The 15,461-nt window shown below is 38.8% G+C and overlaps 1 protein-coding gene across 1 annotated transcript in view; it reads right to left on the bottom strand.

Moving 5' to 3' along the window:
• CTSS (cathepsin S) overlaps positions 1-15,073 on the bottom strand; it is a 28,796-nt gene extending 13,723 nt beyond the window's left edge. The window contains exons 1-7 of the mRNA XM_004285160.4: positions 14,973-15,073; positions 13,887-14,013; positions 10,927-11,049; positions 9,939-10,088; positions 8,167-8,394; positions 7,138-7,303; positions 6,153-6,255 (exon numbers count right to left, since the gene is read on the bottom strand). Of these exons, the coding sequence (XP_004285208.1) occupies positions 6,153-6,255; positions 7,138-7,303; positions 8,167-8,394; positions 9,939-10,088; positions 10,927-11,049; positions 13,887-14,013; positions 14,973-14,998 (923 nt within the window). The 5' untranslated portion in view covers positions 14,999-15,073. The remainder of the gene's footprint in view (positions 1-6,152; positions 6,256-7,137; positions 7,304-8,166; positions 8,395-9,938; positions 10,089-10,926; positions 11,050-13,886; positions 14,014-14,972) is intronic.
• Positions 15,074-15,461: the final 388 nt, after the last annotated feature.

Genomic DNA, 15,461 nt, shown 5'->3' with positions numbered 1-15,461 from the left:
TTTGTTCCCTTCCTAACCCACATCTCTCTCTAACAGGCTTCTTATACTACTACCTTTATAAAAGAACATGCAGTTCCCTTAACTCATTTACTTTCTCTCAGTTCTAGACTTTGTCACATTTACCTTCCTCTGTTCTGATTGCCCTTTTTCGTCTGGTTATTTCTTTCTCATCCTTCAAGATTCAATCAAATAATCTGGCTAAAAGGCCCTCCCAGACTCCCCAGGCTATGCCAGGTACTCTTATTCTGTGCTTCCACTGCAATGGATGCATACCTCCATCTTAGCATTTATTACATTCTATTGCAATGGTCTGTACATGCACACACCTGTTTCCTTGACTCTACGTACTAAACTGTGAGTATCTTGAAGGATGATAGGAAGGCTGTATTTTTCATTGCCTAGCACTGTGCTTGGCACATGGTAGGTACTAATATATGTTTGTTGAATCAATGTATGAACAAAGATACAAAAGAGACTGTTCTACCTTTGAGGAGTTTATATTTTAGTGAATGGAACATGATTTATAGAAATAGCTATAACAGAAGGTACAATTTGTTAAATGCTATAATAGAATTTATAAAGCATTGCTAAAGCTTAGAAGTTAGAGAAACAATTCTGAGTAAATGAATGGGGTATGGAAGAGACAGCATTTGAGGTAGGTATTTTTTTGAAGAATGAATAGGATTTTAATAATATTTTAAGGATTTTTAAGGGTTTTTTTCATTTTAAAAGTAATAAGTGGTTTGTTAAAGACAATTTTGAAAATACGTATAGGCAGACAAAGACAACCTTTTTTTGTTTTGTTTTGTTTTTTCTTGCTGTGCCGCAGGGCAGGTGGGATCCTAGATTTTTTTTTTTGGCCAAGCTGTGGCATGTGGGATCTTAGTTCCCTGACCAGGGATCAAACCCATTCCCCCTGCAGTGGAAGTGCGGAGTCTTAACCACTGGACTAACAGGGAGGTCCCAAAGACAACCATTATTAACATTTGGTATAATTCCTTCTGGTCCTTTAGTATAACATATATCAGAGAAATGATGTATACTATTTTAAACTTAATACTTATACTGTATATAAATGTTGTATTTATATGTATTTTTTCATTTAAACATATATTCCAAGTATTTTATTAGGTTATTAATAATGGTCTGAATAAATATAATTTCTAACACATGGAATGATTATGTCATAATTTATTTAACACTATTTCTATTGTTAGGCATTTTTGGTTGCTTACTAGTTTTCACTATTAAAGGAGAAGAATGCTATACAATTTACATAAGTCAGGTGTGAAGTTTGCCCCAGATTAGGATTATTTTCTTCATATAGATTCCAAGAAATGGAAATAATTGGATGAAGAATATGAACACTTAAAAAGTTCTTGATTCATATTATCAAACTGCTTTCAAGAAAGATTGTAAAACTTTACTCTTCCACCAGAATATATAAGGGTGCCCATTTCATCACAGACAGTGGGGTTTCTGTAGGCAGCAATGGGCTTTAAGGGCATTTCAGAAAGATGAAACGGCACAAGTAACAAATTAGAAATAGCTAAGTAGGGCTTTCCTGGTGGTGAAATGCCTGTCAATGCAGGGGACACGGGTTCGAGCCCTGGTCTGGGAAGATCCCACATGCCTTGGAGCAACTAAGCCCGTGCGCCACAATTACTGAACCTGTGCTCTAGAGCCCACGAGCCACAACTACTGAGCCCTTGTGCCACAACTACTGAAGCCTGCACCTAGAGTCCATGCTCCACAACAAGAGAAGCCACCACAGTGAGAAGCCCGTGCACCACAACGAAGAGTAGCCCCCGCTCGCCGCAACTAGAGAAAGCCCATGCACAGCAACGAAGACCCAATGCAGCCAAAAATTAATTAATTAAATAAATAAAATATCATTAGAAAAAAATAGAAGAAAAAAGAAATAGCTAAGTGTCTCTAAACTTAAAGAACGATGAGAAAGTAGTTTGCTGTGGCCAGAGTGTGAGTATGGGTACATGAGAATATAGTGGAAGAAAAGTGTAAAAGGCTACGTTGGAAGCTACCTAGTGGAGACCCTTGAATGCCTGGCCAGGAGTTTGGACTTTATGTTGATGAAAATGGTAGACTGTTTAGAATTTTGACCTTGGGTTTGGATGATACATATTTTAAGAAGATACTTCCATAGCTGGGTGAGAAGAGAATCTGAATTAATGTCATTAGGAATGGAAAAGAGAAAATACATATAAAGTATGATTCAGAGGACTAAAGGACAGGGCTGTGTGGGTTTAGCGAGAGAAGGAAGAGCCCAAGATGATACCAAGGCTTTGATGATCTGAAGATGATGATGTATTACTCAAAATAGAGAATAATTTTTCCTTGAACTTACTCTGAAATCATTTTCGTGGATGGGGGATTTAGGGCAAGTTGGAATACGGAGAGGGGGAATTTGATTTTAGATTTGTTGAGTGAGACAGAGAGAGAATGTGTGTGTGTGTGTGTGAGTGTGTGTGTGTTGTAAGTGGAAGTAGGGCAGGTAGGTGGGGAATTTTGATTTTTAAAGAAGAGCTAAAGTTGGAAGTTGGACATAGAAGTCTGTTGCTTAGTAGAAAGGTAATTTTTAGAAATTGTGAACTGGGTATAATGCACATAATGGTGATAGATGAAGCTCAAGGATCAGAGGAGTTTGCTTTGGCATGGCTAGAGCTAGAGTGTAAGGGACAGGTGGAAGAAAATAACCTAAGAAATGAGGCTAAAGCTGATATAGCAAAACAAGCCAGGAAAGTGATATGTCATAGATATCATAGAACTAAATGCAGTAGAGAGTTTATAAAGCAGAGAAGTCTCTCACATTTCTGTGCCATTGCATATCCTTTTTGGGTCATTGGGCAACTTACTTCCCTCCTCCAACACATGAGCAGTTCCATTCATCTGAAAACTTGGTGCAAGTAGTGCCTTCTCTCTGGAGCTTTAGGCAGTTAGGCATCTCCTCTATGGCCCCATAGCCATTTAGACATATTATACCATGATGTGTTGTATTTTATTGCTTAAAGATATCTAATTCCCAAGTGGACTGTGAGCCCTTACAGGATAGGATGATTTCTCATTAATTTTTGTATTTCCAAGGCCTAGATAATGTCTGTCACATTGTAGATGCCTAGAAAATGCTTGTTAAATTAGTAAGTACTAAGAAGAGGTTTTGAATTAAAACCCTAAAGGATATATAATCTTCAAGAAGAAACTTCAATAGAGAAGAGGATTTACAATACCTACTGTAGGGAGTAAACAAGATATATATATATAAGTGAAAGTATTGCTCCATTTTAAAAAGTTATCACCGGTCTAGACCCAAGCTGATCAGTACTGTGAATGGGTTATAAATGAACCAAGATATTAATCACCTCAACTACGTTCCCAGTGGGCCATGCAAATATTATCATCTTTGTGGGCCACAACATGAAAAAGATAGGAAAGTACCTTTTTGTTTGTTTATTTATGATTTGTAAACTAGGTACTTCCAGTAAAGATTTGAGGGGGGTTATGGGTTGAATTATGTCCCTTCCAAATTAATATGTTGGAACCCTAACCCCCAGTACTTCAGAATGTGACCTTATTTGGAAATAGAAGCATTGCAGATATAATTAGCCAAGAACAGGTCATTAGGGTGGGCCCTAATCCAATATGACCAGTCTTATAAAAAGAGGACATTGGACAGAAATACACATGCACCAGGGAGAATGTCATGTGGAAATGAAGGCAGAGATCAGGTGATGCTTCTACAAGCCAAGGAAAGCCAAAGATTGCCAGCAAAACTTCAGAAGCTAGAGGAAAGTCACAGCCCTTCTGACTTCTAGCCTCTAGAACTGTGAGACAATAAATTTCTGTTGCTTAAGCCACTCAGTTTGTGATATTTTGTTATGGGAGCCCTGGAAAACTAATACAAGGAGAAACTTGGAAACTAATACAAGGAGACACGTTTAAGTCTCAACTCTTCACATTTCCTCTTTTTTTCCCTCTGAAAGCTACATTACTTTTGTTTGTGGGTTTTATGGATGTCAGCTAATTCATGTATTGAGGGGCTGTTAGGTGCCACATACTGTGCTGAGGATTCAAAGACAAGACATAATCTCTGCCCCAAAGGCACATACAGAATAGTGGAGTGACAGTTAGGTGAACATACAATTTAAATATAATGTGTAAAATATTCCAGTATGCATAGGATATTTTAGGAGCATAGAAAAAAAGACATTTTGCCTAGCCCAAGAATTTAGGGAAAACTTTCTGGTATAGATAATGCCTGAGCTGGTTTTGAAGGGAAAGGAGGAATAAACCAAGTGAAGAGAAAGGATGTTTCAGGCAGAGGGGCCAGCATAACCAAGATATGAAGATATTAAAGGTAAAATGATATGTATGGGAACTATAACTGTGTATGTTTCAATATAACTAGAATGAAAAATGTGAGACAAGTGCCAGGAATTGAGGCTGGCAAGACAAGTAGGGACCAGACATAGGCGACTCATCTTTTCTACTAGGGAACATTCATCTCACAATGAATGGTACTAAGTAAAAGAGGTATAAGCCCAGACTTATATTTTAGACAAACCAGATTGGAAGCAGTATAAAAGACAGATTTAAGAGTAAAGGAGGGCTTCCCTGGTGGCGCAGTGGTTGAGAGACCGCCTGCCGATGCAGGGGACACGGGTTTGTGCCCCGGTCCGGGAAGATCCCATATGCCACGGAGCAGCTGGGCCCGTGAACCATGGCCACTGAGCCTGTGCGTCCGGAGCCTGTGCTCCACAACAGGAGAGGCTACAACAGTGAGAGGCCCGCGTACCATAAAAAAAAAAACAAACAAAGAGTAAAGGAGACCTGGGTATATATCCAAAACAAAAACAAAAACACTAATTCAAAAAGATACATGCACCCGAATGTTCATAGCAGCATTATTTATAACAGCCAAGATATGGAAACAACCTAAGTGTCCATCAACAGATGAATGGATAAAGAAGATGTGGTATATATATAATGGAATACCACTCAGCCATAAAAAAGAATGAAAATTATGCCATTTGCAGCAACGTGGATGGACTTGGAGGACATTATGCTAAATGAAATAAGGCAGACAGAAAAATAAATACTGTATGATATGGCTTATATGTAGAATCTAAAAAATACAATAAACTAGTGAGTATAACATAAAAGAAGCAGACTCATAGATATAGAGAACAAAGTAGTGGTTACCAGTGGCAGGGTGGGGGAGTGGGCAGTACTAAGTATTGGGTGTAAGATAGGCTCAAGGGTGTATTGTACAAGCCAGGGAATATAGCCAATATTTTGTAATAACTGTAAATGGAAAGTAACCTTTAAAAATTGTGTAAAATAATGAAATATTTTTTTAATTAAAAAGAAAAAGAAAGAGTAAAGGAGACCAGTTAGATGGCTACAGGGAGAGTCCAGGCAAGAGATGTCTCAACTAGAGCAATAATAGAAGAAATGGAGAGGGGGCAGAATCAAGGACAGATATGAGGTAAAATTAGTTTGACTTGTTGCTTGATTGGATCTGGAGGATCTAAGACAAATCCATAGTACCTAATTGGGTAACTATGTTGTGTGGTGTTGCCTTTTAGTGAGATGGGAAGTTCTGAGAAGGAACGAAATGGTAGGGAGGGCACTGGGTTCCCTGGACATGCTGAGTTTGGAGAAACTAAGATACGTGGAAGTGCATGTGTCCAGATAAATAAGTCTGAAGTTCAGGGCAGAGGTCAGAGCTAGAGCTAGAGATTTGAAAGCCATCAGCATATAGTTATAGCTGAAATCATAAGAATGGAATGATTGTATCCAAGAAAGATGTAGAATAAGAAGAGTAATGGGCAGAGGATGGAGCCCTGGAGGAAAGACCAACAACTGGGGGCTAAGCAGAGGAATGGGTATTCATAAAGGAGACCAACAAGGAATGATCAGAGAAGTATTGTAGAAGATAAATCATGAAAACCAAGAGCTGACTGCAGAATAGGAAGTGAAGAATTCTGAGTAATTTAAAATGTCACTTTATAAGAAGCTATAAATATTCACCATTTTCAATATCATGATGATCATCATCATAATCACAAGAAAGCATTGGTTGAGGTTCCCTCAAATTCCTGATTTTACTTAAATATACATTAAAGTGTGAGTACCTGTTTTTCACAAGCCAGTAGTCTTTCCCATTAAGGTTACCATATCCAATCACCAGTACACCATGATTCACAGTCTGAGTACACAAGGGGTCATAGTAGACACCTGAGAATAAAATATGGGTAGAGAACAAGAGTAAGTGATGTGTGGCAATGAAGGACATTTGAAAATGCTAATTTATTAGACTGTTTTGGGTATATGTCAGGAATATATACTCTCACATTTAAACTATTTAGAGTTCATGATTCTTTGCCATCAATGCTGTATTTGTCAGGGTTATTTTGTTGTTGTTGCTTTGTTTGTCTGTTTGTTTGTTTAGCCAAGTTTGGCATCAGTCTAATCACAGCTCCCTCAGAAATCTTCTTTGATGAACTGCCACCTTTTCCTGATTATTTTTTAACTTATATTGTTGTATTTCTATGTATATATTCCTAAATTGTTTGTTCTATACATTGTCATCCTTTACTAAATTAAATGATCTTTAAGGTGAGGTTTAAAAAAAAAAAAAGATGATAACCTTCTAGTTTGTCTAATACAATGCTCTACCCTTAGTGGGCGCCCTCCTTGTACACTACTGTGTTGTACCTACACTCCACAGCGGCTACAGCAGCTAGGAGCTCAGGCTCTGGAGTCAGGCAGCACGGTTTCTAATTCCAGCTGACCGCTTGCAGACTGTATGACTTTAGGCAAGTTAACCTAAGACTTAATTTTTTCATCTGTAAAATAGGGCTATTGTAAGGATTAAATGAGATAATGCACAGAAAGAATTTAGCATAGTACCTGGCCTGTACTCTTAGTAAATTTTGACAACTGTTACTTTACTAATTAGAACTGGGTATAAAACTATGTATATGAAATGATATGAGGTTGAGGATTCCATTTAACCTAATCTAAGCATCCAGAGACATAGTGATGGGGAAGAAGAATATTCTTTCTTATGGTGCAAGGGCAGTATAGAGCATGAGGATAACATGTCTGGATTTTTACCACTTCTGTAGAGGAAGAAAGAAGAATGGCGTGCATCTACAGCAACAGACACAGGTCCTTTGTTGGCCACAGCTTCTTTTAAGGCATCTTCACTGCCAAAGGGAAGTTCAATATACCTTGAACATGTGGCAGCTCGATTTTTTGCATTATACTGGCACTTTTCATCCTGTGGGAAAAGGATAAATCAGATAAAGAAGTATACTTCAACTTCCTTTATAAATCGACAGTATCCTAAGTCTGGATTTCAAATATGCTTTCTTTCCTCATTTAGTCTTTTCAAGTGTCTAAGGCTCCTTCTTCCTTTTAAAGAAAGAAACATAAAATCTTCCAAACCCTAATAGTTCTGTGTTTCACCAATAAAAGAGGAAATACAGAACCGTTCTATTGCTTTAAATTGTATACATCTTCATATGTGCAAATTTGCCAGGGTAATGTCTCTCAGACTCTAAGGTGGATTGTTAGGGGCATACTACATCAAGACTCGAGACTAGAGCTTTAAGATCTTTTTTTAAAAATTTTTTTTGGGGGGTACGCGGGCCTCTCACTGTTGTGGTCTCTCCCATTGTGGAGCACAGGCTCTGGACGCGCAGGCTCAGCGGCCATGGCTCACGGGCCTAGCCGCTCCGCGGCATGTGGGATCTTCCTGGACCGGGGCACGAACCCGTGTCCCCTGCATCGGCAGGCGGATTCTCAACCACTGGACCATGGAAGTCCCTGAAAATCTATTTTTAATCATGAACTCTGCTTGCTTGTTTAAAAATCATTGTGCCACTGATAAATTAAGTAGGCTGCTGCATAAGAAAGAGAACTCTTGAGAATTTAGGAATTCTTGATGGAGGTTCAGTCTCTCTCTCTCTCTCTCTCTCTCTCTCTCTCTCTCTCTCATACACACACACACACACACACACACACACACACACCAAGCAGCACTGCTTCTCAAGCAATTGGCTTGGTGATAAGTTTAGTACAGTGAGTTGGAGGGATAGCGTGAGGTCAAGGTGCGGCACAAAAAGTTTGTTTGTGGCACACCATGGCTTTGTAGGGATAGGAAGCTTCTGAATCGATGCCATTGTTATCAATGATATATTGGAAAGCCTCTGTCATGAAGCCACCATTGCAGCCTTTATTCCCATATTTTTCAGTTGAGCAATCCACCAGGTTCTGTGCACTCAGGGACACCAGCTTTCCTGTTTTCAGCTTCACTTGTGCTTCCAGGGCTCCCACAGCACTGAAAGCCCAACAAGCACCACAAGCGCCCTAAAACAGAGACAAAGTCACAAGGGCAATCACAGAGTCAGTAAGGATGACCTCCATAACACAAACTGGGCAACTCCCAACATGTCAGCACTTTCAGCAGATCCAGGAAGAGCTCCCCCCACTACAGTTTCCTCTTCCCTTAGGCCATGGCAATGAAGACCAAATACTTGATTGTTCTCTGGGCAAGGTCTAACCTTAATAAATATTTACGAATGGCTGAGCTCAGAGCATAATTGCCATATTCAAATATATTAAGAAACAGTACTTACTGAGCATGTACCAAATCCCAGCTATTTTCACCCCATAGTAAGGGAGATAAATGCTAATAGTAAAGTGATTTTTGAGAGGAACTGGGATGATTCCCTTGACCTAAAATACTCTTCCTTCTGCCAAATAATGCCTGAAACATAAGGTTAGCATTTTCCAGACATTTTTAGCTATAGAATTTTTTTGGTCATAAGCTATTTTACAGGGAAGCATAAACAAACAGAAAAACACAAAGTTGCTTTAGTTTAAAAAGGTGCAGAGTGTTCTAAGCCACATCATAATTGTTCTCTCTCTCTCCACCTCATCCCACTCTGCTCTCTAGTGGAAGGAAGCAAATTCAATTTGCCTTTGGTCAAAGCAAAATCACCCCCTAAAATGCAAGCACCCAGAGAAAGGATCTCATTAAATTATTTATAGTTAACACTTAGATATGTAGTTTATTGGGTCTTCTTATACTTTTGTTTTAGGGAAGCTCCAGTAAGAAACCCAAAACTAGTTGAAAGAAAAATATCTAGGTGGAAAAGAATAAGAGATTAGCAGTATCATTCACTTCTTAATTTTTCTATTCTTCTTTGGTCACAAGCTGGGGCAGCTGCTCAGGACACTGATTCTTTTCCCTTATCCTGACCTCTAAGGTGATACATGTGTTTTATCCTTAGATATCCCTAACTAATTTAGGATTTTGTAGCTTTCTTTCTTTTTTTTTTTTTTACAAGCAAATTAAAGGAAATACAAAAACATAGGAACAAATTTATAAAGTCCATATTTCTTATTCTAACAACATAAGCCTAGTCATGAATTAACTTGACCACTACAATTTACAGGCCACCCTTAGCTCTAGTTTTTCCTCTCCTTCAACCCTGAAATTCGTAAGTGAGTTGGAGGAGTAAACTTCCTGATTGAAATTCTCTCACACACATGATACTATTTCTCAAGTAATCGGCTTGGTGGAGGGTCCAGTGCAGTTGATGGATAGCATGAACGCTAAAGGTCTGTCTTAAAGACCTACTTGCTTAATTCACAGTTTTTTGCTTAGTCTAATATTGATGGCTCTAACCTTTGATGTTCTCAGCACTGTGGGGAATACAAAAAGTATCATATGTGGTCCTGGCCCTTCAGGAGCTCACAATGTAGTTGGGAAGACAAGAATAGCAAACATACTTAGAAAGGAACCTAAGGGACTATGAGATTCACTGCCAGATTATGTAGCTAGACTCAGTATTTAAGGAAGAGAGATCTCTATCTGGGGTACAGAGGCCTGGGATGACAATACTCACCTGGTATTTCACTTCAGTAACACACCCCTTCTCTCTCCAGTCCAGAGAATCAGGCAATTTCTGATTAGGGTTTGACTTGAAAGTGACATTTCTCTGCCATTGGCTGGGAACTCTCAGGGAACTCATCAAAGATATCACTTCTTCACTGGTCTACAAAGATATATACATAGCTCCTTTCACTTATACCCTTCTTTTCAATATCCTGATAACTGTAACTGTGAATATATTTAACAACTGAGAGAAACAAGTGGTAGCTGTGACTAACATAGGTAACTATCTGGTAGGTGAATTATCTGGGTCTCTTTAGTCTTACACTTTGCCATTGGCATCACAGTTAGGCATTGGGAAGGAGAAGAAGAAAATGATAAAAACTAGGTTACAGAGAGGGAGATTTTTGGTTCAAAGCAAGGCAGAATTTTATAAAAGCGTTGTCTAAAAAGTGGACTAAACTGGTTTTCCTTGTGAGAAAGAATTATAAAAGAGATTCCTGCATTTAATCTACTTAGGGTGTTCCTTTCCAAGGGGTACTATGATTCTTAATTTTGGCCACAGTGAAAAAGTTTTGTAGGGTAGAACAGAATCTAATAACTAATGGGAGATGATTTGTGATATTAAATACCCACACTCCCCCATTAAGAAAGCAAGTGGACCATATTAAATTATAAATTTAGACTTACATAACTATGTTAACTTATTCTAAAATATTTTGAGTAGCCTTTAGGCAATGCTTTCTAGAATTACTAAAAATAAAAGTAACAGTGGTCTGCGAGTTAAAAATACTCCTTTAAAGAAGGGATTTGTTAAGGAAAGTGATCACAGTAGGACCAAAGAAGCAATCTGTACAAATTCTTATGTCCTTGAATTCTGTTTTCTAATTTTATACACATACAGAAAACACTCCTTTGTTGTTTGCCTTCAAATTGCCTTTGGGGAGACAGAAATCCTGTTTATCCAGAGATGAAAATAGGATTATTTATAATTTACCTACCATGTCTCCCAGGTGGTTCATGCCTAGATCATATGAATGCATTCCCATTGAATGCTCTAGATTGTGAAGCATCACAGTTTTTAGATTCTTTTCCCAGATGAGACGCCGTGCTACTTCCTCATTCTAAAATATAAGGAAGAAGAACATAGTTATACTGAATCCTTCAAAAATGTGTTCAATAATGAAAATAAACATATTATGAACCATTCTATTAAGTGTGGATCTGTTTGGGAGCATACAAATAAATGAATATATCCAATATAACTGGTAAAATTGCACAGTAATCTTAACTCTTCCTCTTAATTGCTCTGATGGTGATTAATATCATTTTAGATATACACAATGAACTTCCTCAATTTGCTAAAAAGTTTTTTTTAGAAGTTGCAGTTTGTTGGAGTATATCCTTTGTAAGTGGTAAACTCACTTAATGATTATAGGTTTTTTAAAAACATTTTCTTGGGCTTCCCTGGTGGCACAGTGGTTGAGAGTCCGCCTGTCGATGCAGGGGACACGGGTTCGCGCCCCAGTCCGGGAAGATCCCACATGCTGCGGAGCGGCTGGGCCCGTGAGCCATGGCCGCTGAGCCTGCGCATCCGGAGCCTGTTGCTCCGCAACGGGAGAGGCCACAACAGTGAGAGGCCTGCATACCGCAAAAAAAATAAAAATAAAAAAAATATATATATATTTTCTCTTTTACCCTCACTCTTGAAAAATAGTTTAGCTGATTATAAATTCCTAGCTTTTTTTTTTTTTTTTGCAGTACGCAGGCCTCTCACTGTTGCGGGCCTTGTGGAGCACAGGCTCCGGACGCGCAGGCTCAGCGGTCATGGCTCACGGGCCCAGCTGCTCCGTGGCATGTCGGATCTTCCCAGTCCAGGGCACGAACCCGTGTCCCCTGCATCGGCAGGCGGACTCTCAACCACTGTGCCACCAGGGATGCCCAGAAAGCACTTTTGACTGGAGGACTCAGGAACATGTTTTTTCATATCTGGAAAATTCTCAACCAGTATCTCTTCAAATATTGCTTCTCCACCATTCCATCAGATGGAGCCACAAACTCTCTTTCATCTCTTTACCTGCATTTTCATAGTTTTTCGTTTTTATTTTTGTGTGCTGCCTTCTTGATGAATGCCTCAGTACTATCTTTCAGATTGATGATTCTATCCAGCTCTTTCCAGTTGGAGTTTATCCCTTTAATTGAGTTCTTATTTCAATGACTATATTTTTTTCATTTCTGAGATTTCTAATTGGATTTCTAATACATTTCACAATTTCTTGTTCATTCATGCAGATGTTATTCCATTATACATAGTTTTAAAAATAATTTTGGTCCTATTATCCTAATTTTATCCAGAGTGAATTCATATTCAGACTGTTGATTTTTTGCCCTCCAGGAGCTTCATTTACATAGAATGCAATGTACATGGTGCCTCCTAGAATCCCCGACCCTCACCTCCACCCCCAAGGCCGGAGTTTACGACAAGCCGTAGCCCAATGAGCAGTCAGCAATAACTCTTTTCTGCCTCATTTCATTGAGTATTAGGACCCAGGCCTAGGCCCTGGCTCTAGGTAGTAAGTCTGGATGCAGTCACTCTGTCTTGGAGCAAGATTTTACTGTTACAGATATACTTGGACATGTACAGATATACTTCCAAACCACTAGAGGGAAAAAATGAAATAAAGAAAAAATAAATCTAATGAAGTATAGGAAAGAAAAAAAAGAAGAGAACTTTGAGATACATTTTAATGGTAGGATACTAATCAAAAGTCATTTTCATTCCTCCTGATGGACTAGAATCATTAAAAAGTGAGATAATATTCATTTAACCAAATAGTAGTGCTAACTGCACATCTAACTCTAGTCAACGCTGAAATTAGAGGTCTGGTCCTAAAGGGGAGTGGGTGAGGGTGAAATTCATCAGTACTAAGAAAACAACTCAGACCATTTTTATACAAAAACCATACATCAAATAAGTAAATATATAATCCTTGCTTACAAACTCAGAAATATTATACAGTTATAGGACTTAGTTATTTGAAGCACCAGGGTTAAAATCTTAAAATCAATCAAGAAGTATGTTTTGAAATAAAAATAAAAGTAAAAACTGGGAAGTGAGAGTCAAGAAATAATATCTGCCAGTGCTTCTCTATGCCAGGGACTGAAAGAGGCCTTTTTTGCTCCTCAGACATGCACTCCTTCCCTCTTGGCCTGGGACTCTCACTCCAGTTTTCTACTTTGCTTGCTCCCTGGCTTCTATCCATTCTCTGCTCAAATGTCACCTTATATGTGAAGCCTTCCCTGACCATTCTATCATATGTATAAAATAATCACTCCCAACCCCTCACAGCCATCACACAGGACCCTTCCAACTCCCCCATGCCTTGCTTTATTTTTCTCTACTTCTTTCCTGTCTCTCCTTTTAGGATATAAGCTCCATAAAAACAGGAACTTTGGGACTTCCCTGGTGGCGCAGTGGTTAAGAATCCGCCTGCCAATGCAGGGGTCACGGGTTCGAGCACTGGTCCAGAGAGATCCCACATGCTGCGGAGCAACTAAGCCCGTGCGCCACAACTACTGAGCCTGAGCTCTAGAGCCTGTGAGGCACAACTACTGACCCCACATGCCACAACTACTGAAGCCTGCGCACCTAGAAGCCGTGCTCTGCAACAAGAGAAGCCACCGCAATGAGAAGCCCACGCAACGCAACAAAGAGTAGCCCCCACTCACCACAACTAGAGAAAGCCCGTGCACAGCAACAAAGCCCCAACGCAGCCAAAAAGAAATAAACTTACTTTTTAAAAAAAACAATAGGAACTTTATTTTGTTTCCTGTTGTATCTCTAGTACCAAGAACAGAATCTGGCAAGAGAGGAGTGTGTAACATTTATTGAAAACACTGCTTGTCACAATATGTAGGGTACTTGAGTAAAAGCAAATTGCTCAAGTGGCAGCCCATCTACCTGTTCCTTGTATTGTTTCCCATAGGTTTTCTTCCAGAGATCCCAGTGATGATCCAGAGTGGAATCTCTGTGCTGTTGTGCCATCACAGAGGAGCACAGCAGGAGCACCCACACCAGCCATTTCATTCTGTTAAAGGAAAGGTAACATAGGAAGAGTAGCTGTTAGCTGCATCTATTGTGACCATATTTTTTTCACAACAAAAAGTAGGAATGCAGAGTCTGTCAAGGGGACAGAATATTACAAAGCAGAATTATGCAGGAAACTTTCTGGATTATACAGTGACAGGGAGTAATGCAGATTTTTGTCTGAAATACCACTTCCAATTCTTAGTAGCACTTTAAAAGTGATTTTCAAAAAGTTTCCTGATATCTGGTAAGCCAAATTTACATCTAAGTTTGGGGGGATGTGGAGATGAGGAAGCAGGGACTTGACAGGATTTGACAACAAATCTAACCAAGGGAAATCCTCTTTCCTCCTTTCCAGAAAAAAAAAAAATCCTTAAGAAGAAGGCATACCTTTGAAAAATCAGTTTATCTTCATAATTTTTGAATACACAAGCTTCTCTTAACTGGTCTATCCACAACCTTCAGAGATAGTTAAAAGACAACTCCTGTGTATTGCTTTCCCATACTTGGATCATTTTTACCTTTTAACCTTTCTTTTCCCCTAAAAATCAAAATATCTATTTCAAAAGAAGAGGTTAACTGCTTTTGAAAACACCACTTGTATATTTAATACAAAGAAACTTCAACAGAAATTCAGTGACTAACTCCCTCAAACTGGATTCTACTTTCTTTTCCACTTTTTAAAATTCAAAACAGCTGGATTTTTAACCATGTAACTCTTCAAATTATATTCCAAAGAAAGCTATGTGTCCGCCTCAGGCTTTAGATGTTTAAGCAGACATTAACTTTTCAAAAATAGACTCTTTTTAGTCAAAAAAAGAAGAGGCAAATTGAGCAACAATGATTTTTGTAATTTACTTCCTGTAACAAACGATGTAAAACCTGGCAAGCAGAGTAAGCTAAAAACACAAATGAAGGATTTAAGGACCAAGTAGGAGAAAAAGAACAGACAGTACGTACATGATAGAACCAGCAGGTGCTCCCATACTAAGAATGCTTGATGGTGGGCTCTCTCCAAAGATTTCAAAGGCAGCAAGAGACTTCAGTTAAAGTGACTTTAAAAAGAAATTGGAACTTGTCACATGAGGTATCCACAATGAGGAAGTGAACTTTCATTTCAGTTTCATTTAAAATCTAACTAGATTTGCTACATCTGGCTCTCTTGCTGCAGTTTTGGAGATAAAGCAGGTGCAGTAAACCATCAAAAAGAGCCCCCAGTAGAGGAGATCAGTAGAAAAAGCTCAGCAAAATAACACCAGTACATGTTTACCCTTTAATTTTTCATCATTTTGATTATTCACTTTACCTAGAAACAACAATTTTCAGATGGAAAACTTTAGCTATGAAGAGATTAGGATTAAGTTCCTGAAATCCCAGCTTCCTCCATGATTTCCTAGGAAAATCCACCTTATTCTTTTTAACACAACTCATCCATGATCTACTGTTGTC

The sequence above is a fragment of the Orcinus orca genome, chromosome 1 (genome assembly GCF_937001465.1).
Source record: "Orcinus orca chromosome 1, mOrcOrc1.1, whole genome shotgun sequence".
Lineage (NCBI taxonomy): Eukaryota > Metazoa > Chordata > Mammalia > Artiodactyla > Delphinidae > Orcinus > Orcinus orca.
Note: the sequence above shows the minus strand (reverse complement) of the source record. Positions and strands in the feature narration are given on the sequence as shown.